Source organism: Misgurnus anguillicaudatus, chromosome 10 (assembly GCF_027580225.2).
Source record: "Misgurnus anguillicaudatus chromosome 10, ASM2758022v2, whole genome shotgun sequence".
Taxonomy (NCBI): domain Eukaryota; kingdom Metazoa; phylum Chordata; class Actinopteri; order Cypriniformes; family Cobitidae; genus Misgurnus; species Misgurnus anguillicaudatus.
The window spans coordinates 11,867,856-11,890,018 of NC_073346.2; the positions used below are offsets into that span (position 1 = coordinate 11,867,856).

The 22,163-nt window shown below is 39.0% G+C and overlaps 1 protein-coding gene across 3 annotated transcripts in view; it reads right to left on the bottom strand.

Moving 5' to 3' along the window:
* dnah5 (dynein, axonemal, heavy chain 5) overlaps nucleotides 1-22,163 on the bottom strand; it is a 149,806-nt gene that overhangs the window by 107,709 nt on the left and 19,934 nt on the right. Inside the window, exons 6-23 of one of the 3 annotated variants that reach the window (XM_073871870.1) lie at nucleotides 21,775-21,912; nucleotides 21,458-21,634; nucleotides 20,251-20,364; nucleotides 19,904-20,011; nucleotides 19,696-19,818; nucleotides 19,164-19,379; nucleotides 18,878-18,904; nucleotides 13,049-13,156; nucleotides 12,873-12,958; nucleotides 12,429-12,750; nucleotides 11,864-12,070; nucleotides 10,954-11,125; nucleotides 10,658-10,803; nucleotides 9,650-9,818; nucleotides 6,788-7,036; nucleotides 6,288-6,484; nucleotides 1,527-1,620; nucleotides 958-1,100 (exon numbers count right to left, since the gene is read on the bottom strand). In XM_073871870.1, the coding sequence (XP_073727971.1) occupies nucleotides 958-1,100; nucleotides 1,527-1,620; nucleotides 6,288-6,484; nucleotides 6,788-7,036; nucleotides 9,650-9,818; nucleotides 10,658-10,803; nucleotides 10,954-11,125; nucleotides 11,864-12,070; nucleotides 12,429-12,750; nucleotides 12,873-12,958; nucleotides 13,049-13,156; nucleotides 18,878-18,904; nucleotides 19,164-19,379; nucleotides 19,696-19,818; nucleotides 19,904-20,011; nucleotides 20,251-20,364; nucleotides 21,458-21,634; nucleotides 21,775-21,912 (2,796 nt within the window). The remainder of the gene's footprint in view (nucleotides 1-957; nucleotides 1,101-1,526; nucleotides 1,621-6,287; nucleotides 6,485-6,787; nucleotides 7,037-9,649; nucleotides 9,819-10,657; nucleotides 10,804-10,953; nucleotides 11,126-11,863; nucleotides 12,071-12,428; nucleotides 12,751-12,872; nucleotides 12,959-13,048; nucleotides 13,157-18,877; nucleotides 18,905-19,163; nucleotides 19,380-19,695; nucleotides 19,819-19,903; nucleotides 20,012-20,250; nucleotides 20,365-21,457; nucleotides 21,635-21,774; nucleotides 21,913-22,163) is intronic. The other 2 variants (XM_073871872.1, XM_073871871.1) reach the window with 2 other exon arrangements.

Sequence of the window (22,163 nt, forward strand, 5' to 3'; positions counted from 1 at the left end):
CCAACAGGTTTTATCGTAGTTTTGTCCAACTCCATTGACTTGTATTAGATGTGCTGTGAGGTACGGTATTACTCCACGCCGGGAACGTTGTTTGTATTCTTGCAATTGGCAAAGGTGGATTATTTCCACCACCTGGGCTGAAGTGTCTATTATTCAAGCTCTCAGAGGAAGAATATACGGGTGTGAGGTGTTTGGAAAAATAGGTCCACAAGTTTACAACGAATGGTAAAACACCTGTTGGAAAGCATATTTTGCAGCGATTTTTGTGTGAGCATATCATTGAACACCCCTGACCACTCTGTGAGTTTCACGTCTTTGTAAACGAAAGTTTAATGCATTTTAGGAAGGATTGTTCCAGTGCACCTATACAGCCATTGTAGAGGTGGAAGGTGATACAACAGAAACCGAAAATTCTCGGGCCAGCATCATATGTCCAAATTTCAGTCAAAACCTTTCTATTTCATAATAAACAATATGAAAACAGGACTTTAAGTGTTAAATACCAAACTTGTCCTTTAACATCTCAACCAAACCACCAGCTTACGACCAGCTTCAAAGAAATTTGTAATGGGGGGCATGTCTCCAAGAACACATTCCAAAAATATATATATCGTTTTCATTAAAAGTTATATGTTTGTTTATATCATTGTCCTCGTCATTATCCTCCACCACCAACCGTGACACTCTTAAAGGACATATTTTCACAAATGAAACAATACAGTTTTGCTTTGCTATAAAAGACATTTCCTAAAGCAATGTTCCATGTTCAATATTTAATAAATAAGTCTTAAGTGTGTTTTGTGAGGCTAGGATCACCAAACGGAATTTCAGAAATAAAGATTTCAGACATCACGTGTTCAAATAATCCCCGTCTGCAATTCGGATCATTCATCAGATTGTTAAAACAAACAAAATTTTTGATTTATCTCTTTTAGGGAGATTAAGGCAATTTCAGACCTTCTTGGTAGAGTTGATGGATGTACTGAGTACAGACACCAGTTTGATTATCTCTTTATTCTCCGAGATGCTCTTGTAGTAATTCTTCACCTGGATGGGTATGGCCTGGTGCGCAGATGCTGAGATATCTGAGGTACTGCCTTCTGGAGAAACAAAACACTTATTGAATAATCAATGGGCATTGTCAATACGAATTGTGAGAGTGGGATTCATTTCAAAGAATCAGTGAGTAATGATAGTGTGACTCTATAAAGAACCCTGAGATACCTAAAAGAAGTTGTGGCACTGTATTATTATGAGTTTTAATTGTTTAATTTTCACAATTCTGTGTGTCTGTTTCACGATTCTGTGTGTCAAGATACTGTTACCGTGACACTAGGAATATCTCAGCACATTACAAACCAAATTCACTATCTTTGTTCCCCCGTATGATTTATTGAAGATCAGCTTATCTATCCTTTCATTTTCAACCTTTATATAAGGCGCATTTTAAACTGACCCTGGACCAGTTCGTTTCTCAAGCACATTTGCTGAGCTGTGTAATTAGAGAGGTTGGGGAAGATTCATACCAGCGAAGCTGCGATGGGTCGATTCACCATCTTCTGATTCGCTCTCCTGGCTGTTTTGTTTCAGAGCGGCCATGCGTCGCTCACTCATTTTCTTCTGTGACAGCAAAAATACTCAAGTCAGATATATCGCATACATTACACTCAAACAAAAATGACAAAATGGTGACCTTTGAGTTATGAACCGCTCAAAGTCACATCATTTTAAACTATGAGAATTTAAGGTTGACTAAAACAGGAGGTAAAATACAGCATCATACGTGCTAGGGGGGCCCCAGTTTTATGACATTTTATGAAATATATTAATTTATCATGAATTTTATGTAATGAAACCTAAAAAAATAAGGCTACTAACCAAAAGCACTACTTTTTTGTATAATTTAATGGTTTTTTTAATTAAAATGTTGAGTTTTAGAACAGTTTTTGTCACAAATCTACTTTGGGGGGCCGCGAAGGAATGCACCGTAAACAAGGGGGGCCAAACGCTGAAAAAGATTGGGAACCACTGGGTTAAATAACAAAAAAATAAAAGCAAATTACATTTTTAATTTGATATTTGTACTTTGCATCATTCATAGTCATGGTCGTTTATTATTGGATGTATGAAGTCAAGTATCATCCCAAATGGAAAACTTTGAAAACAATGAAAATTGACTTTGGATGAGTCCTTTGACTACATCGGATGTACACTCATTATTGCAGTGCTTTATGGGATTGAATAGGTGCACTCGATAATTTCCACTATGATTTTAAACACCACTACAAATGGCTGTCCCCTCAAACAGTGCAGTATTTAAAGAAATACTCTACTTTTAATAAAAAAATCCTGATAATTTACTCACCCCCATGTCATCTAAGTTGTTTGTGTCTTTTTTTTCTGTTGAGAAGAAATTTAGTTTTTTGAGGAAAATATTACAGGATTGTTCTTAATTTAATAGACATTATTGGACCACAACAGTTCACAGTTTCAATGCAGTTTAACATTGCAGTTTCAACGCGGCTTCAAAGCGCTCTAAACAATCCCAACTGAGGCATAAGGGTCTTATCTAGTGAAACAATAGTCATGTTCGGCAATAAAAAAGGTGCTTTTAAACCACAACTTCTCATCTTGCACTAACTGTGTAATGCGCCAGCACAACCCAACATATTGCGTAAGCACGTCGAAAGGACACGCGTATGTGAAACGCACATTTGTGGACCACAAAGACATTAATTAGTATAATTTCACATACAACAAAGTTGGAATGGTCTCCACACTTGTAAATACTGGGGCGATAGTGTTGCATACATCATGTGTTACGCAATACGTAAGGTCGCGCTGGCGTATCACACGGCTAGTGCAAGATGAGAAGTTGTTGTTTTAAAAGCGCTTATTTTTTGTTTTTCTTGCCAAAAATGTCAATCGTTTTGATAGATTAGACCCTTATGCCTCGTTTGGGATCGTTTAGAGCCCTTTGAAGCTGGGGTGAAACTACAATTTTAAACTACATTGAAACTGTGAACTGTTGAGGTCCAATAAATGGTAAATGGTAAATGGACTGCATTTATATAGCGCTTTCATAGACCAATGGCCATCCAAAGCGCTTTACATATTGCCTCACATTCACCCATTCACGCACACATTCATACACCGACGGCGGTGTCAGCCATGCAAGGCGCCATCCAGCTCGTCGGGAGCAGCTGGGGTTAGGTGTCTTGCTCAAGGACACCTCGACACTTGGTCAGGTGGAGCCGGGGATTGAACCACCAACCTGCCGATTTTTAGACAACCTACATGAACCACTCGACCACTGCCGCCTTAATAAAGTCTATTAAAATGAGAGAAATCCTGAAATGTTTTCCTCAAAAAACTTAATTTCTTGACTGAACAAAGAAAGACATTTCGAATGCCATGGGGGTGAGTAAATTACCAGGATTTTTTATGAAAGTGGAGTAATTTCTTTAAGGCAGGGGTGGGCATTCCTGGTCCTGGAGGGCAACTGTCCTGCAAAGTTTAGCTCCAACCCTAATCAAACACACCTGAAAATCCCAATCAAAGGCTTCAGTATGACTTGGAAATGACATTCAGGTGTGTTTGATTAGGGTTGGAGCTAAACTTTGCAGGACAGTGGCCCTCCAGGACCATGAATGCCCATCCCTGCTTTAAGGGTATAGGGAGCTATTTCGGACACAGCCTGTGTTTACCTTACAGACATTGTTCAAAAACTTTTGAGGGGACCTGTATAAGCTACACAAAGTCAAAATAAAACCCTCCTACTCTTTTGTGGGCTTGGTGACATCAGGCGAAAAGTCATATTGGAGAAAGAACAAATTAGTATTAGCAAATTTTCAGAAAGATTATGAAGACAAACTTCCAACCGCAAAAAAAACCTGAATCATTCACAACAAGATATTATAAAAGTAAATCAATTCAATTCTGACTTTTGACATACTGGGCCCTATTTTAACGATCTGAAATGCAAGTGCGAAGCGCAAAGCGCAAGTGACTTTTTGGGCAGATCTTGGGCGCTGTTGCTATTTTCCCGGCGGGAGAAATAACTTTTGCACCAGGCGCAAATCAATAATGGGTTGGTCTGAAGTAGGTTCATTATTCATAGGTGTGGTTTGGGCGTAACGTAAACCAATCAGAACGCTATCCAACATTCCCTTTAAACGCAAGGGCGCAAGTTCCATGGCGGGTTGCTATTATAATGTCGGATTTACCAGGCGCACGCCAGGAGCGGTTCACAGCCGAGGAGACCCACGTTCTTGTAAGAACAGTCAAAGACAGAGAAGTTGTTTTGTATGGGGATGGGAGAAACCCGCCCAAATCAGCGTAGGTTAAAAAAGGCGTGAGAGGAATTAGCCACAATTGTCTCATCAGCTGGCATCCCCATCGTTGCGCCAAGCGCTACAATGATGTCAGGAGACGGGAGAATCCCAAGCTTGCCAACATAAATCGGGCACGCCGTGTAACGGGAGGTGGATCTGCCGCTACACATGACCTGACGCCAGCAGAGGACATCGCTGCGTGCACCGTCACCGCTGAAAGGGTTTGGGGGCTTTGAAATCGGACCCAAGAAACGCAAGCAAGGTCCAACCCCAAAGTACACTTACAAATCAAGTTTACATACATTAAAGGTGGAAAAGAGGATGTTTGTTTAATACATTTTTGCAATGTTACCTGAAACTGTCTTTACTAAATGATAAAAGACTATTTATTAGGCGCACTGAAAGTAATAAAATTAATATATGTCATCTGTGCATAAGGTAGGGCCTTATAAACATCAGCCAATCGTTGATGCAATCATCGCAATCGTCATTGGCCCTCTGGCTTGTCAATCACTGCCATTACGTTTCTTGGGAGAGACGTGCGCGCTCCAGTAACGTTACACGAGTGACGCATGCGCATAGCGCATGAAACTCCGTCTTAAGTTTCGGTTTATTTTCATTTTCGCTCCTGCTTTCCTCCTCGAATCTGCACCATGGAAGAGAAGAAACCCGAAGGAGGACGCAAAAGAAAGAGTTTTTAAGTCGCTGAGAAGAGGAGAAATTTGTCAGAAGAATGTTATCTAACCAGAGTCGTTATTGGAGAAACATTTCAACACTGGAGAGCAATGAAGGAACAGAGAGGTGTCAGACGCGCAGGTCGCAAAAATTCTCTTCGACAGGTAACAGTGATTATTCTTTCTTTGTGGAATAATTATTGTTGTACTGTTATTCAGGAATATCGACGTTGTTCTTGTACTGTAGTTGTAAGTGACCAGGCTGCTACACGCTAGTTGAAATGGGAGTAGCGTCGACTGATCTAACTTTACGTCTTATGTGTTTATTATCATATCTTTTCACATAATGAATCCACTGACGCGACACAGCATATGCCAGTGGTAAACAAACACTCCTGTTCAAATACTCGTGCACGAGTTATGGAAGGCGTTTCCTAGATATGAGCTGTGAAGGAGGGAGGCTGTTCTTGCGCATGCGCTTATTTAAAAAACTGAGTAACGGTCTTTGGATTCTCAGTCGGCGGAAACATCCTCTTTTGCGCCTTTAAGGTTTCTTATGAAAACATTTTAATTATTATTTACATAAAGTAAACGTAATACAGCCACACAACAAACTTATGAAAAATATTTTAATCGTTATTTTCATGAGAATTTTTTAACGCAGCCACACAATAAATAAAAACTCTCACCACAATGCTCACCACAATTATTTCCCTCATCTCATGTGTTAATATTTTTCATTGTAACAATTTATGATTTGCAAAAATAACTGTTGCATCTGTGTAGATTAGATAAGCAAAGTGTGTGCGCGTTGTGCACGCCATACATTATGGTCAAGCATGCGCCCTTAAAATAGCATAATGAACCACACGCAAAGCGCCACTGACTTTAGACTAGTTTTTTTTGGTCAGTGGCGCAATTGTTTTTTGAAACTGCAAAATAGCATCAGGGATGGTTTGCGCCAGAGCACGCCTCCTTTTTTGCGCTTAACCTCCCAGGGAGCACAAGTTCATTCCCTAGTTTGCCGACGTGCGTCTGTGGAGGGAAAAACCCGCTGTGCGCCGGTGCAAAATACGAATGATACATGTGTCACTGACAAAGTCAATTGTGCTGGGTGCAAGATAGGGCCCACTGACTTTGAGAATTTTTGTCACCTTAAAACATATCTCTTTTATTTATATGTATATTATTTTCCTTTAAATTTTTCGATCTAATAATAGCTTTAACAGACATGCGTATTATCAGTGAATCATTTCCTAATGTTAAAATAAAAGTTAACCTTGGAAATTCTCTCCTTGCTCCACTGGCCGACTCCTTTACTGACGCTGACCACAAAGTCCACAGCTCTGTTCAAAGCCTGCTGAACCTCATCCAGACCTGGAACCATGATGATGTTGGGAATAGACAGACACACCCCTGCCCTAAAGATGGGTTGCGGCCCACTTCCCTTCTGCCGACTGGTGGAGTCTGTCTCTGCTGGGAAGACAAATTTTGCAAAATTACATTTGCATTTATTCATTTGGCAGACTCTTTTATCCAAAGCGACTTCAAGGTATACATTTCAGTATGTTTGTGCTCCCTGGAAAACAAACCAACAATCGTTTTGCAATTAATTGACAAGCAAAGGAAAAAATATGGTTCAGTTAATTACAACATAAGATGGCACACACTGTATGTTGATATATAACATGGTAGTGAAATATGAACACCATGGTATTTACACAGTACTTCAAGGTAAATGTAAGTACAATGGTAAAATCAGAAAATGACATCACAAACCCAGGAAGTGCGTCAGTGTTGAGGTGTGAAGGCGCTTTCGAAGAGTTTCCAACGTGTTACGTGTGAGGCGCAGTAATGCATCCACATTTCGATGGTTAAAATGAGAAAGCAGTTCCTGCGCCTCTCCCTCCATCACCTCCATCAGGTATCTCTTCTTTCTCTTTCTCATCAGTGGAGATGAGGGCCCGATGCTCGGGACCGTGGTGCTACGAGAAAGGAGACGGCCCTCAGATTTAATTTCCTCCTCTCCTTAAGATACATAAAACAGAAATGAAAGACACAATATTACTCCATAGCAGGTACACATATTTTGTATATGTAGTGTATTTCTGTGCATGGTTTGCCCTGCATATGGGATTGTGTATTAAATTAAATTAAGTGCCTACTTATATATAATGTTAATAAAGTATAATCTATGTATCTATCTATCTATCTATCTATCTATCTATCTATCTATCTATCTATCTATCTATCCATGTATATATATATATATATATATATATATATATATATATATATATATATATATATATACATATATATATATATATATATATATATATATACATATATATATATACATATATATATATATATATATATATATATATATATATATATATATATATATATATATATATATATATATATATATATATATATATATATACATATATATACAGTCTTGTTCAAAATAATAGCAGTACAATGTGACTAACCAGAATAATCAAGGTTTTTAGTATATTTTTTATTGCTACGTGGCAAACAAGTTACCAGTAGGTTCAGTAGATTCTCAGAAAACAAACAAGACCCATGATATGCACGCTCTTAAGGCTGTGCAATTGGGCAATTAGTTGAAAGGGGTGTGTTCAAAAAAATAGCAATGTCTCCCTTTGACTGTACAAACTCAAAACTATTTTGTACAAACATTTTTTTTCTGGGATTTAGCAATCCTGTGAATCACTAAACTAATATTTAGTTGTATGACCACAGTTTTTTAAAATTGCTTGACATCTGTGTGGCATGGAGTCAACCAACTTGTGGCACCTCTCAGCTGTTATTCCACTCCATGATTCTTTAACAACATTCCACAATTCATTCACATTTCTTGGTTTTGCTTCAGAAACAGCATTTTTGGTTTCACCCCACAAGTTCTCAATTGGATTAAGGTCTGAAGATTGGGCTGGCCACTCCATAACATTAATTTTGTTGGTTTGGAACCAAGACGTTTACTAGTGTGTTTTGGGTCATTGTCTTGTTGAAACAACCATTTCAAGGGCATGTCCTCTTCAGCATAGGGCAACATGACCTCTTCAAGTATTTTAACATATGCAAACTGATCCATGATCCCTGGTATGCGATAAATAGGCCCAACACCATAGTAGGAGAAACATGCCCATATCATGATGCTTGCACCTCCATGCTTCACTGTCTTCACTGTGTACTGTGGCTTGAATTCACAGTTTTTGGGGTCGTCTCACAAACTGCCTGTGGCCCTTGGACCCAAAAAGAACAATTTTACTCTCATCAGTCCACAAAATGTTCCTCCATTTCTCTTTAGGCCAGTTGATGTGTTCTTTGGCAAATTGTAACCTCTTCTGCACATGCCTTTTTTTTAACAGAGGGACTTTGCGGGGGATTCTTGAAAATAGATTAGCTTCACACAGACGTCTTCTAACTGTCACAGTACTTACAGGTAACTCCAGACTGTCTTTGATCATCCTGGAGGTGATCATTGGCTGAGCCTTTGCAATTCTGGTTATTCTTCTATCCATTTTGATGGTTGTCTTCCGTTTTCTTCCACGTCTCTCTGGTTTTGTTCTCCATTTTAAGGCATTGGAGATCATTTTAGCTGAACAGCCTATCCTTTTTTGCACCTCTTTATAGGTTTTCCCCTCTCCAATCAACTTTTGAATCAAAGTACGCTGTTCTTCTGAACAATGTCTTGAACGACCCATTTTCCTCAGCTTTCAAATGCATGTTCAACAAGTGTTGGCTTCATCCTTAAATAGGGGTCACCTGATTCACACCTGTTTCTTCACAAAATTGATAACCTCAGTGATTGAATGCCACACTGCTATTTTTTTTGAACACACCCCTTTCAACTAATTCAACTTATTGCCCAATTGCACAGCCTTAAGAGCGTGCATATCATGAATGCTGGGTCTTGTTTCTTTTCTGAGAATCTACTGAACCTACTGGTAACTTGTTTGCCACGTAGCAATAAAAAAATATACTAAAAACCTTGATTATTCTGGTTAGTCACATTGTACTGCTATTATTTTGAACAAGACTGTATATATATATATATATTATAGTATGTGGGATAGATTAAGTCTAAAATAAATTTGATTTATCCACGCAGAAGCACAATGCACGTACAAAAAAAAGACTTCAATTGTATAGTTGAAACAGAGATGGTGATAGATAGTGCATCTTTAAAGCGTAACTAAACCCTAAACCAACTTTTTCAAATTAATGATCTGTAAGAATGGGGCTTTATTAGTGCTGTTCATTGATTTTAGCAAGTTTTTTGACATTTGGATATATAAAGTGTTTCAATACTACAATATGGTGTAAAAACGTCTGAGTGCTGCCCTCTTCAGGTTGAACGGTGGCTACTGCAGTTGAATTTTCCTATTGGATGGTGGGTCCAAAAAATGACTCGTGACGTAAGCAGATTCAAGATCACCACGCCCTTGTAACGATCTCAACACACACTTAGTTCATCCCCTCTATCTCCTTTGGGATCTGCCCACTTTTCTTGCATTTTTCAAATATTGCCAGTGGGTGGAGTCAGGTTCTGACAAGGGTTTAGTTACGCTTTAATAAAAAGTTAATTTCTAAAACAGCGGGTCTCACCATCACTGTCCATCTTTTCCATTTTGCTCTCTGTCCTGCTCTCCTCACGATTTCTCTCCTCCTCATCCTTCTGCTCAAACTCCAGTAACATGTTTATCAGCTCATTGGCTGCTTCCTCCACCAATGAGCTTTTGGTATGCAGCATTTGGGCTCCCTTAATGCAAAGGTCCTAAATCAGAAAAATATTAAAGAGTGGATCAAAGTGATTCCTTAACTGTGAATATATTTAGTGGTCTAGTCACTGGTCCCCAAAGTTCCTTTTAGGACCATAGACTGTAAAAATATGGACGAATTGTCTCTGTGACGTCACACATATGTTAGTGAAGAGCTTTTTTGAAGCCAATAGTAGGCGGGGCCTGCCGTCACCATAGAGACAGAGCGCAGTTATGCTAATTTGAAAGCCACGCCCACCGGGGGGAAAACAATCCAACCATCTCCATTGACTTTGTATTGCGAAAGGCTGCCTCCTCGTCATTTCTGGCTTATAACAAAAAACAGAATAATGCCTAAAAGCTGCTGTGTGACAAGGTTTTTATAAGTTTACAAGTTTTTATAAGCTGTCGAGCAGTAAAACCCAGTCTTTAAGGAGAAAAAAGTGGATCACCAAGTACGTTTCCAACTAGTGGGCGCAGTTCTACAAATAGTAGTACTAAAGAGTTGCCTGTTTTCCACTTTTGTGTCTTTAAAAGCTCGTTTTTTGGAGTCGACAGCCGGGGATTGAATCACCAACCTTCCGGTTTGTAGACAACCTACATGAACCACTGAGCCACTGCCGCCCCAACCAAAACGCTAAGCTGAAAATGCGACCACAGTTCGCCGTGTTCCTGACGTTTAAACACTTTGGTGTACACGCCCCCTTACATACAATATTTTAGCATGAACGTAAGCTTAACACGTGTATGCATGCAGCAGTCACACGACTTTGAAAAATCTGTGAATAAAATAACTGGAAACATTGTTATGCTGTATCCCGCACACCCGTGAACAATGTTTAAGATGTGCACAAACCTTGGTGGTGTGGACAAACTCCTCACAGGTGCGCGGCTCATCCTCAGGTATCACACACAGGGTGGCTGTGCTCATTTCATGCAGTACTGCATCAATCCTGAACTCCACCAGATCATTCACTCTGTGCAGCAGAAGGTCAAGCTCCTCTGTGAACCATGAGAAAAACGAAATGTGCCAATAGGAAAGATTTTAAAATAAAACTTGAACTTCAGACATCTCAGCATGCCATGCATTTAAAAGTATATATCTCATGCGGTCATGATAAAAGCCGGGCTGTGAAATGTGTCAAGTCTTACCAAGTGCAGCAGAGATTCGATTGAGGTATTTCTCAATATTCAGAGAGGTCCAGTTAAGGGTGGTCAGACCGGGCAGGATGGCCTCATCAACTTTAGCCACGTGTGGCAGGAGGAGCTGTTCAAAGACCGGCTGAATTTTAGATCTCACTTTGGAGTTCTCTGTCACCATCATCTGCGTAACAAAACAAGGGGACACTGGTGAACTGAAATGTCAAGATGTTAGGCTTGATTCCCAAAGAACACAACTTGATAAAATAATATACTGATAAAATATATTTTTATATGTTGCTTTGGAAAAACGTGTCTGCCAAATGATGGCACACAAATATGTGACCCAGTTTGTCATATCCCATAGATATATACACTAGATGTCTCCTTGAGGTTCTAAGCATGCGTCAAAACCACCGCCATCTTGAAACAGGGGTCTTGTCATAGGACGTAGCTATGTAATGCTACTATCTCCGCCTGTACTTTGAATTCATGGACGATGCCGGACTTTTGTGCTGCGTATGGATGTTAGGCCTACTAGAACTATGCATTATAGTTAGAAAAAGTAGATTTTCATAATATCAAAACTTTAATATTTTTTCTGGACTCACTGCTAAATACATGTCTGACTGTTGAAACGAACCAAAAGAAAACCAAGAAAACTGCATTCATGACGATTTATGGTGATTTTATTTCCGTTACACCATTGCCTACAATAGCGGTGATGCGGGGTTCCCCTGTTTCAAGATGGCGGCTCTAGTTGACGCATTTGGTCCAATGAACTGCCGTAGCCAAGGCGACATCTAGTGCACATATCTATGGTCATATCCTAGATATTGAGTAAGTTTATGTGAAAAATCGAAAACAATAACTGAAATTAAATGATTAAAAACTTGGCCTGTCTGATTAATATGAGTTATACCTGAAGGTTATTGTAGTTCTTTTTGAAAACATCCTTTTTCTGCTGAAGGATGACCGCAAAGGGTGGGATCTCCAGTCCCATCCTGGTCATGCAGTCTGTCTCACGGATCTGGTTCAGAATCTGAGGGTCAAAGTTCACATACAGCTGCAAGGTATGGGAACTCTTGACCAGCAGAGAGGCCTGGAGACCCACTTTAACCACATCAACCTATAGACAAAGACATGAATGCTTTTATAAACCCAAACTTAAAGGGATAGTTCACCCAAAAATGAACACCCTCGTGTTGTTAACCTGTATGAATTTCTTTTTCTGATGAACACAAAAGAAGATATTTGGATAAATGATGGTAAGCACACAGCTGATTGTAACCATTGACTTCCATAGTAGGAAAACAAAAAATATTATGGAAGAATTGTGATAAATGATAAAGATATTTTAATTAATGATGGTAAGCACAAAGTTGACGGTACCCATTGAATTCCATCGTATTTGTTTTTTGGCGCCAAGTAGGCACCAATACCTATTGAAATGATCATCTTAATTAAAACGAAATAAATGCACTGACCTGTGACATCCAGCTCTGATGATACAGCACCTCAAACTCCAGCAACGCTTTTGCTAACCGATTGTAATTTCGAATGATGGGTTTGGCATCCGGGGTGCTGAGCAGTCCGGGCTGCTGCTGGAAAAGATCCATTGGTTCTTGGATGCGGCGGTAGAGCTGACGAGCCCACAGGATCTTCCCGCCGATCGGAGGAAGGTCTCTGCTGATGGGAGGGTCCGCTTTCTCTTTGGTGTACATACGACAGACCATCTCGATGTCTCTACCGTAGTTCAGCAGTATCTTCTGGTACTTCTCACTGATGCCCAGGTCAGGGATTCCGAGTCTGGACGATGTGAAAAGAAACAACATACTTTGATTTTGTCATTTCACCCTTGTTTGTTTGGTTTACCAACAAGGTACACAAAGTTAACCTTTTTTAAATAAAAAAATGAATTATTAGGTTACCTTTCAAATTTCTTGAGCACATCTAGGGCCCTCTCAGTATTTTGGATTTTGTCAAAGGTGTTGTCCATGAATGTTTTCAGTTGGTTCTAGAAAGAAATATTAAAAATGTAAGCAACACTTTCATAGAAATAATATTAAACGACAAGAATAAGTTTAAGAGTAAACTATATACTTACATGTAGTTCACTAGTTTGTTTACAAAATGCTTCATAGTCTTGATCAAAGTCTGTCCTTCTTTGATCCAAAAAACTGTATTCCTTTCTCTTCATGGTTAACACAATGGTCTAGAAATACACAAGACTACAGGATTATAACTTTTAATAACAAATTATACAGAATAATGTTTTAATCCAAACCTGTATGACTGTCTGTCTTTCATGCAACATAAAAGAAGGCATTTAAAAATGCTCTGTTCTCTATTTCACTAAGGTATAGTACATTTCAGTATTTCAATATTTTTTAGATTAAAAAAGGAATAATGTACAGGCAGTCAGATGTTATCGCAAAAATAAGTCCTGACAATGTGCTCAGGACTCGACATAAAGCGAAGGGTCCTGTATCACACTGAAGTGAATTCACAATAACAACCGGTTGCCTGTGCATTATGCTGCTTATTACACCGCTATTTACCTTATAAGTGAGATAAGGAACATTAACTCTTTCCCCATTATTGATGAAGTATCTCTTCACTTAAGAGAAAACATTTCCCTGCCAATGACGCTTTACGTTAATATGTAATTACGCTATTATCCACTAGATAGATCTTACCCAATTTATAAAAAACTGAAGCAAAAACTAATTTAAACTATGTGTATGTTATGAATGTGATCTCTAACAAAATTCCTTGCAGCTTTTTGCTCAAAAATTTCTATTTTTGAAGAAATCTACTCATATTTAAGACGTTATAAAAAGAGACCGAATAAAGATATGATGAAACGTTTTTGCCACTTTGTTTGTTTGAAAGCAGAGGATCTATTCTTTAATTTGATATATTTGTATGTTTATATATTTATTGAAGAAAATTTTCCTGGAAGGCATTTTGTGAAACTTTTGTAAAAATCACAAAAAATTCTGGAGCGCAACTTAAAAAAAGGCCGAGGGGAGCTAAATATTGATTCAAAAAAGTTTCTTTGTTCATTTTTAATGAATACAGACCTTCTGTGAGGAAAACCCAAGATAAGAAAAGATGTTCAAATGTCACAAACACGCTATTTGGTATAATCATTTGTAAATATAATGTCATGTTGTCAGGACTCTGCCTTGAAGTCTTGTTAAATTTGTATTTTGTCATGGTGGCAGAGTTCTGGCAGTCCCTGGCCTTGTGTGGAGGTTCATGCCTTGTTTTTGTGTTTGGGCATGTACCTCCGGTGTCTTGTCATTTGTCCCCGCTCCCTCGTCCTCCTGCTTATTGTTAATTATCACTTATTCCCTTCACCTGTTCCCTGCTCGTTATCTTGTTTGGTTTATTCTATTTAATGTCAGTGTATCTTTAGTTCTGTGCAGGATCATTGTGTTGTGTCGTGTTCTCGTGTTCCACGTCTTTCAGAGTCTAGTTACCCAGTCAAGTTGTGAAGTTATCTGTCAGTTTAGTGTTTCATGTTGTGTACCCCCTCGTGGGTTTTGTTTTGTTAGTGTCTAAAAATAAAGTGTTTTCTGTTCTTCCCCGACATCGTCTGCTCTTGGGTTCATTTGTCTGCCAAACCCTCACAGAATGATCTTGCCTACACTGAACCCAGCGACGGTGTCGGGGTCCGTCGCAGCGCCTCCAGTCACGGTACTGCTGCCCATTGCTGTGCGTCCAGCCCCTTGCTGGTTGACAGAGGGGGAACGCACAGCACTCTTCAGTGCGCTCTTGAGAGCCGTCGCCAAGCCGGAGCCCGCGCATCCCGCGCAGCCAGAGCCGGAGCCCGCGCATCCCGCGCAGCCAGAGCCGGAGCCCGCGCATCCCGCGCAGCCGGAGCCGGAGCCCGCGCATCCCGCGCAGCCGGAGCCCGCGCATCCCGCGCAGCCGGAGCCCGCGCATCCCGCGCATCCCGCGCAGCCGGAGCCCGCGCATCCCGCGCAGCCAGGGCCCGCGCATCCCGCGCAGCCAGGGCCGGAGCCCGCGCATCCCGCGCAGCCAGGGCCGGAGCCCGCGCATCCCGCGCAGCCAGGGCCGGAGCCCGCGCAGTCCGCGCAGCCAGAGCCGGTGCCCGCGCAGTCCGCGCAGCCAAGGTCTACGCAGTCCCAGCTGCGTCCTCACCCCAAACCCCCGTGGACTGTCTTGTATTAGTATTTTGTGGACTTCAGTGTGTTGATAAGTTTTGTTTTGCACCTTTTGTTATTTTATAGTCTGATGTATTCATAGTCTTGTCATGTATATTATCTGTCATGTTCTTGTCTTGTGTGTTCCCTTTTTGGACGCCAGGTGGCGTCCTTTGAGAGAGGGCTACTGTCAGGACTCTGCCTTGAAGTCTTGTTAAATTTGTATTTTGTCATGGTGGCAGAGTTCTGGCAGTCCCTGGCCTTGTGTGGAGGTTCATGCCTTGTTTTTGTGTTTGGGCATGTACCTCCGGTGTCTTGTCATTTGTCCCCGCTCCCTCGTCCTCCTGCTTATTGTTAATTATCACTTATTCCCATCACCTGTTCCCTGCTCGTTATCTTGTTTGGTTTATTCTATTTAATGTCAGTGTATCTTTAGTTCTGTGCAGGATCATTGTGTTGTGTCGTGTTCTCGTGTTCCACGTCTTTCAGAGTCTAGTTACCCAGTCAAGTTGTGAAGTTATCTGTCAGTTTAGTGTTTCATGTTGTGCACCCCCTCGTGGGTTTTTGTTTGTAAAATAAAGTGTTTTCTGTTCTTCCCCGACATCGTCTGCTCTTGGGTTCATTTGTCTGCCAAACCCTCACACATGTATGTTATTAAAAGACATATTTATATACAATGTTTGTGTAATGATTTGCAGCATCCGGGTTACCATGCTTTATTAATTTTGAACGTTTGTTATCTGTGAATAACAAAAATGCAAATGTCGCGACTGGCCAATCAAAATCAAGCATTCCAATGAGCCATGTAATAAGTTTGCATATGGCTTTTGTCTTCTAGATTATAATCCCTTTGCAGAATTTATACAAATGTATGTACGTTTTTGTATGGTTCACTTCGTACAAATTATCAACTCGTAATATACGTACAAATTCCCATGCGTTCAGGCTGTTTATAATGATATTATACAACAGTTCTTTCTGGTTCTCGAATCTGATTGGCTAAGAGCTATGCGATATTGTACTGATAACGGCACAGTAACCGCTTCACCTTTCGTATCATTCCGCCACCTAGTGAATGGAGGTCCTAAACAGGCTCATCTCTGAATGGAAAAACACAGACGCCCTGTTTTTAAACACTCTCCGTGTGTCTCATTAGTTCACTAGCTCATAAATCAGTCTGTGAATCCCCAATCGGAAGTTATTATTCCGTCAAAGATCAGCGCTCTTGGATGTTACGTTAAAGTTAATGGGAGTAATGTCTTGTCACATCGTGTGGATGATTAACACTTGGAAAGAGGAATGTATAACACTCATTTTTTTCTGGAGCTATTTCTTATCAGAACGCGAAAACACAGTGGAACTGCAGGTAAGCACCGCAGCTTTTAAATGTGGACATTGATCATTTATTTAATCGCGACGTGACTATTAAAACATGTTATGAGATATCGCCACTGGTATATTTATAAGCAGCGTGCAAAAACATCTCTCTGACAGTTATAAAAAACAGTTTTATATAGTACTGACAAGAACAAAGTCTAATAATAACCGAGTGCTCGTATCGCGTTAAGATGAAATGGTAAACCAACAGTAACATTATAGAAGTATAGTTTTATTAACTTTTACCTCGCGCCAAAACAATAACAACACAAAAGACACTAAATATGAATAAGAAAACAAGTAATAGTTTTATCATGACACCAAATACTGCTGATTTGATCTAATTTTTGACCATCAGGCCAACATGAGAGCCAGGGAATCCTTGTCAGAGATGTAGCCCAGAGAGGGCGGTGGTCAGCGGGGCGAGTGAACACTGACGTCCGCTCATGCTTTGGTTCTCATACGTACCGAATCTCACTAAGCAAACGTTCAAACAGGCGCTATCTTTACTAATCGACTGTAGATTTAAATATAATACATATATATTCTCGACTGAACTAATCTTAAAACTACACTTTGTGACCAAGAAATTGTAATATTTAAAAACGGCGAATCCGTCCATTGAGTTAATATGAGATTCAAAGCAGCCGAAAGTGTTACCTGTCATTCTGGACACCCTCAAATCCGTGGCGGAAGAAGTAGTTCTCAAACAAAGAGGCTTTTAAAATTACTCCGTTGTTGTTTTCTAGTTTTCGTTTTTCAAACGTGTGCCGTCGAACTGTTGTATAAAAGCCTGCGGCCTCGTGCCTCTGGCCTAATCACAGCCGTGATGATATAGAGCTATATCACACTCCTACTCGAGCGATATTGCTTAATTATAATGAGAACATGACGATTTCCATATTTGGGTAAATGTCACCTAAAAAAACAACTATGAAGGTCTTGTTGAATTGTACTGGTTCGATTCACAGCTGTAAAGACATAATAAGTCTAGTTTTTAGACCAAAAATATCAAATTTAAGTGATTTTGTGCATAAAACAAGCAAAAAAATCTGCCAATGGGGTAAGCAAAAAAATCTTGAACACTAAATTAAAGAAAAATTCAAGAAAAAATAGCTTATCTCATTGGCAGATTTTTTTTGCTTGTTTTATGCACAAAATCACTTAAATTTTACTTTTTTTTATTGGGTTGTTTTGCTCATCAAGAAAAAGCATCTTAAGCGTTTTTAGATATTTTTACTGAAAACAAGACAAAAATACTAAGAAAATCTTTTCTTGAAAATCATTTTTTGCAGTGTGTACACTGAAAAAAATTATGTCTTAGATGTTTATACTGGAAAACAAGACAAAAAACACCAACATTTCCTAAACTGAGATACATTTACTTGATAAACAAAGTGGATTAAGATTTTAAATCTTGTTTACTGAAAAAAATTTGTAATTTGAGAGGTTTATGCTTAAAACAAATACAAATATCTTCTTTAAATAAACTTAATTTCAGTTTCAACTTATTTTAATAAACTCAAATTAAGTTTATTTTACTTACTACGTTGGCAGATATTTTAACTTGTTTTAAGTATTAACCTCTTGATTTTCACCATTTATTTTAGTAAACAAGACTTAATATCTTAAGCCACTTTGGTTGCAAGTAAATGTATCTCAATTTAAAATTTTTTAGATATTTTTACTGAAAAATAAGGCAAAAATACTCAATAAGACATTCATTTTTTGCAGTGTATTTATCTGATGGCCACAACCGTTGTGTGCACAAGAACACACTGTATGCTCAGGGGAGCAGTTCAATGTAAAATATTCATTGATGTCTACTGACTGTCAACTTTCACAAAGAACAGGAGTTAGTGATAGATCTTTATCAGCTTGATCAATTATTCAATACACCTGAAGCATGCACTCTTGAGTGTTTCCATGGACACAAAAATTAAAAGTGAATAAATAAACACATGACTACAGTAAAGAGATGAGATGAATGCAAATGGACACAGAGTTAATCTTCTGTAAGTTTGAGGTTAAAGCTACAGCTGAAATTCGCTCTTTCATGCAGATTTAGCAGCAAACCGGCAAAATTGCACTAACGGTAGTATTTGGTTCCAGTTGCCTTATTTCTTAGTAAACAAATAAAAGGAACAATATAGGAATGTTCTTTATAGAGTTTTAGATCTGTTTAGCAACTATTAACTATGTAACTATTAAGAAACATTTCCAAGAACATTCTGGGAACCAAACATTGTTATGCTAAATTAAGGCCTTGGTTAATTAACAACAAAACTGATTCCAGATCAGCATGAAAGGGCATATACACAAAAACTATGATCATGCTGGTTAACACTTGAGACATGCACTTGTTATTTGCTCACACCAATTACCTCCCACTTCGCCTGCATGTCTGCAGTCTGTCCACAAGGGGCAGCAGAGAGAACAAACATCACTTAGTTCAAGTTATCGCAGTCAGGAAATGCTTTTATATTCAATTGAATTACAAGTTTACTTTGAATCTGGTCTTGTAACTATTTGCAGTGCATCACTATTATGAACTGTACACGCAAACAAATATTGCGAATGGTATTTATGCATAACTTATGTAGATTGTAATCATCGTTGCATTTTCTATTGCCTTCTGTGAACATCTAACAAACCACAACGTCATGATACCTGAAATCTGGTTGCCATGGTTTCCAGTCCCTCTATTTTGGAGTCCTGCAGGGCATTGTAGGTTGTAATGGTACTGAACATGTCCAGGATTTTGTTCAGCCGTCGCTGAAACGTGTCAAACTTGCCAAAGATGTACATCTCACTAAAGTCGAACTGACGCTCGGACGGATTCTCCTTCAACTTCTGCTTCGTTTTCTGGAAATATTTCTGATATTCCTAAAAAAAACCCATTGAGAACAAAGACTCATGCACAGGTTTTTTATATGCAAAGTAACTTAAAGAATATCTTTGGTAAGCTACTATTTTGGGGGCGAGGTTATTCTTTTGGAAGCAACTTGGTGATAATTAATGAATTGTTCCTACAACCTTTCAGTAATTTACAGCGAAGAGCATTTAAAGTCATCCTTTACTCTTTAATGAAAGGTCAAGGAAATTGTCGCACAGATTTGTCCTTTCCTGGTAAAAATGTTTAGGTAAGGTATCTTGTCCTTGACCATATGAGCAGATCCTCTAGCTAAATGTCACACAGTACCTGATTCAAGCGAATAGCAGCTTTGAGTTTCTCAGAAACCACATCCTGCGGTTGATCCCATACGGTTGCCGAGCCGTTATTTGTGATGTAGGCCTTGCAGGCGGTGATCATCTGATTTGTAACCTAAGGATAAAGATGATATTTCAAATCTAAAATATTAAGGCGATAAAAGCTATTCTGTTATCTCGGCCTGTCAGCCTGCTCTTACCTTGACAAACAGAGATGTGATTTTCTCCGAGGTGTTGTAATAACGAGAGATGCTATGAATCATACGGATGGCATTTATGAGGCCGGGAATGGCTTCTACCATAGACACCTATAAAATAACAGGGGTAATAGTCAAGGGTGTAATAAACTCTTTATGAACCAGTTATAACATTGTAATAGGATATATGGTTAATAAAATGACTTTTATCTTAATGTATTGTGTAGTATCAACAAAAGCATTAAGATTTCAGATAATAATGTGATCTGGGAATACTTATAAACCAGAATATGTAACACATCCAGTTACTCCAATATAAGGCTTGGGAGGAGTAGTAGACGAAGTCTTACAGGGTTGCTGTTGTACAGCGGGTCACAGAACTTCTCGAGCGTGTACAGATATTTCACATTGTCTTTGGCTTCATTTGCTGCATCGGTGATCCTGATGTCTAGTTCTCGCCAAACCTAAAGGGAAATAAATTATGGTTGAAAAATGAAAAAATCTTGTGGCTTCTTCGACTATGCCGGAAAAAGAAGCAAAATTAATGTAATAACATGTCGATTTAATTATAAAACTCTAAAGCACACATTTTTCTTCATGTGCATGTTGGAAAAAATCCCAGTTAATTTTTTGTATTAAAATCAAGGCTTTGAACCGGTTCACGGAATGAAAACCAGAAACTTTTGATGTTTTGCAAGGCACAGAAAGGAAACCAGAAACTTTCAAAATATATATGTTCTGGAACAGAATCGTTTATTTAAAATAATGGTAGCCGGTTAATACCCTTATTTTTTTTCTTTGACAAAATTTCTGTGCAATACTCGGAGAAGTTCACTTCCAGTCGTCGTTGTAACCTATTCAAGCGCAAGTCTCTACAATACAATTTTGGGCCCATGGGTGTTCTAGTCTGAAAACGAGGTGTGTTCAGAATCAGGTGCATTGTTGGCTATTTTGAGGCAACTAAAATAGACTATGCCATTGACCAACTCAAACCTGGTCTAAAGTCTAAAGTCAATGGCGCAATATTTTTTTGTTATTAAATGAGCGCGTTAGTAATATGTGCCTATAAATGGGACGACAACGCGTGTTTGCTTATCACACACATGGATGCGCAGCAGCACACAAATGTTTTCAAATATAAAATTTAAAGGAATAAAATGTGAAACATTATTATTGAGTCTCTTAGACAAAATTACAAATGCTGCCATCTAAATAGGGAATCGGCATGCTGTGAGCGCAACTGGCTTTTAAAAGTGATGGGAGATGAGACTCTCATTAGTTTATTGCACATTAAGCCCAACACACCCAATACTCATTACGAGAATAGGAACAACCATTTTAAACTCTGCGCTTGGCTCACAAACCATTTTTCCCATCATTAAATTAGCAAAAGTGGACTCGGACATGCCCATGTAGACTCTGTGCCGTGCACTTTAGACAAGGCGCTTAGATCGTTAAAATAGGGCCCATGATTTCTGATCTGAGAAATGCTCCAAAGCGACTGAGAAAAACTGTAAATGTTACATTTATAAGCTGAGAACACAGAAGACCACCAACCTTAATGAGTTTGGACTTGGCTACTATAAGTACACCTAACACAGCTTTGACATCAGAACTCTTCAGCTGGTCAAGCAGGTAATTAAAACGTGACATGCGTTTCTTCCAGTGGTCCAGTTCTGCACGAGGACCCAGATCATCTGCCTCTTTTCTCAGCTGATCGCTCTCTGCAAGGACCTTCACAGCACAAACCATCATGGTTAAATTAGGAATGCATCATACAGGACATCATAAATATGCGTTTTCAAAATCCACTAAAACAAAACAATTTAATAAAATTAAATATAAAAAATTTTTAAAAGTCAAAGATTTAATACCTGTTCGATCTGTTTAATCCATGTTTTCATGCAGGTTTCAATCTTCTCCAGAGCCTCTGTGCTATTGGCCACAGCTGTGTAATCTGAAGGGCTTTTCAATGTCTTCAAGTCGAAAATGTCGCACTCTTTGAGGTTCACCTGAGGTATTAAATGAGATATTTTGACAGCTGTTACAACACAGATCTTTTTCAGTTATAAAGGAATGTTTCTAAGTCTATCCACACTTAAACACAGAAAATACAACACATGGCACTTTAAATGGGACATGATATCATTAAAATCAGACTTTTTCCATGTTTAAAGGAACAGTATGTAAGAAATTTATATCAATGAATCATAAAATGGCCCTGATATGTCACTAGACATTAAGAAATCATTTTCGTTTCGAA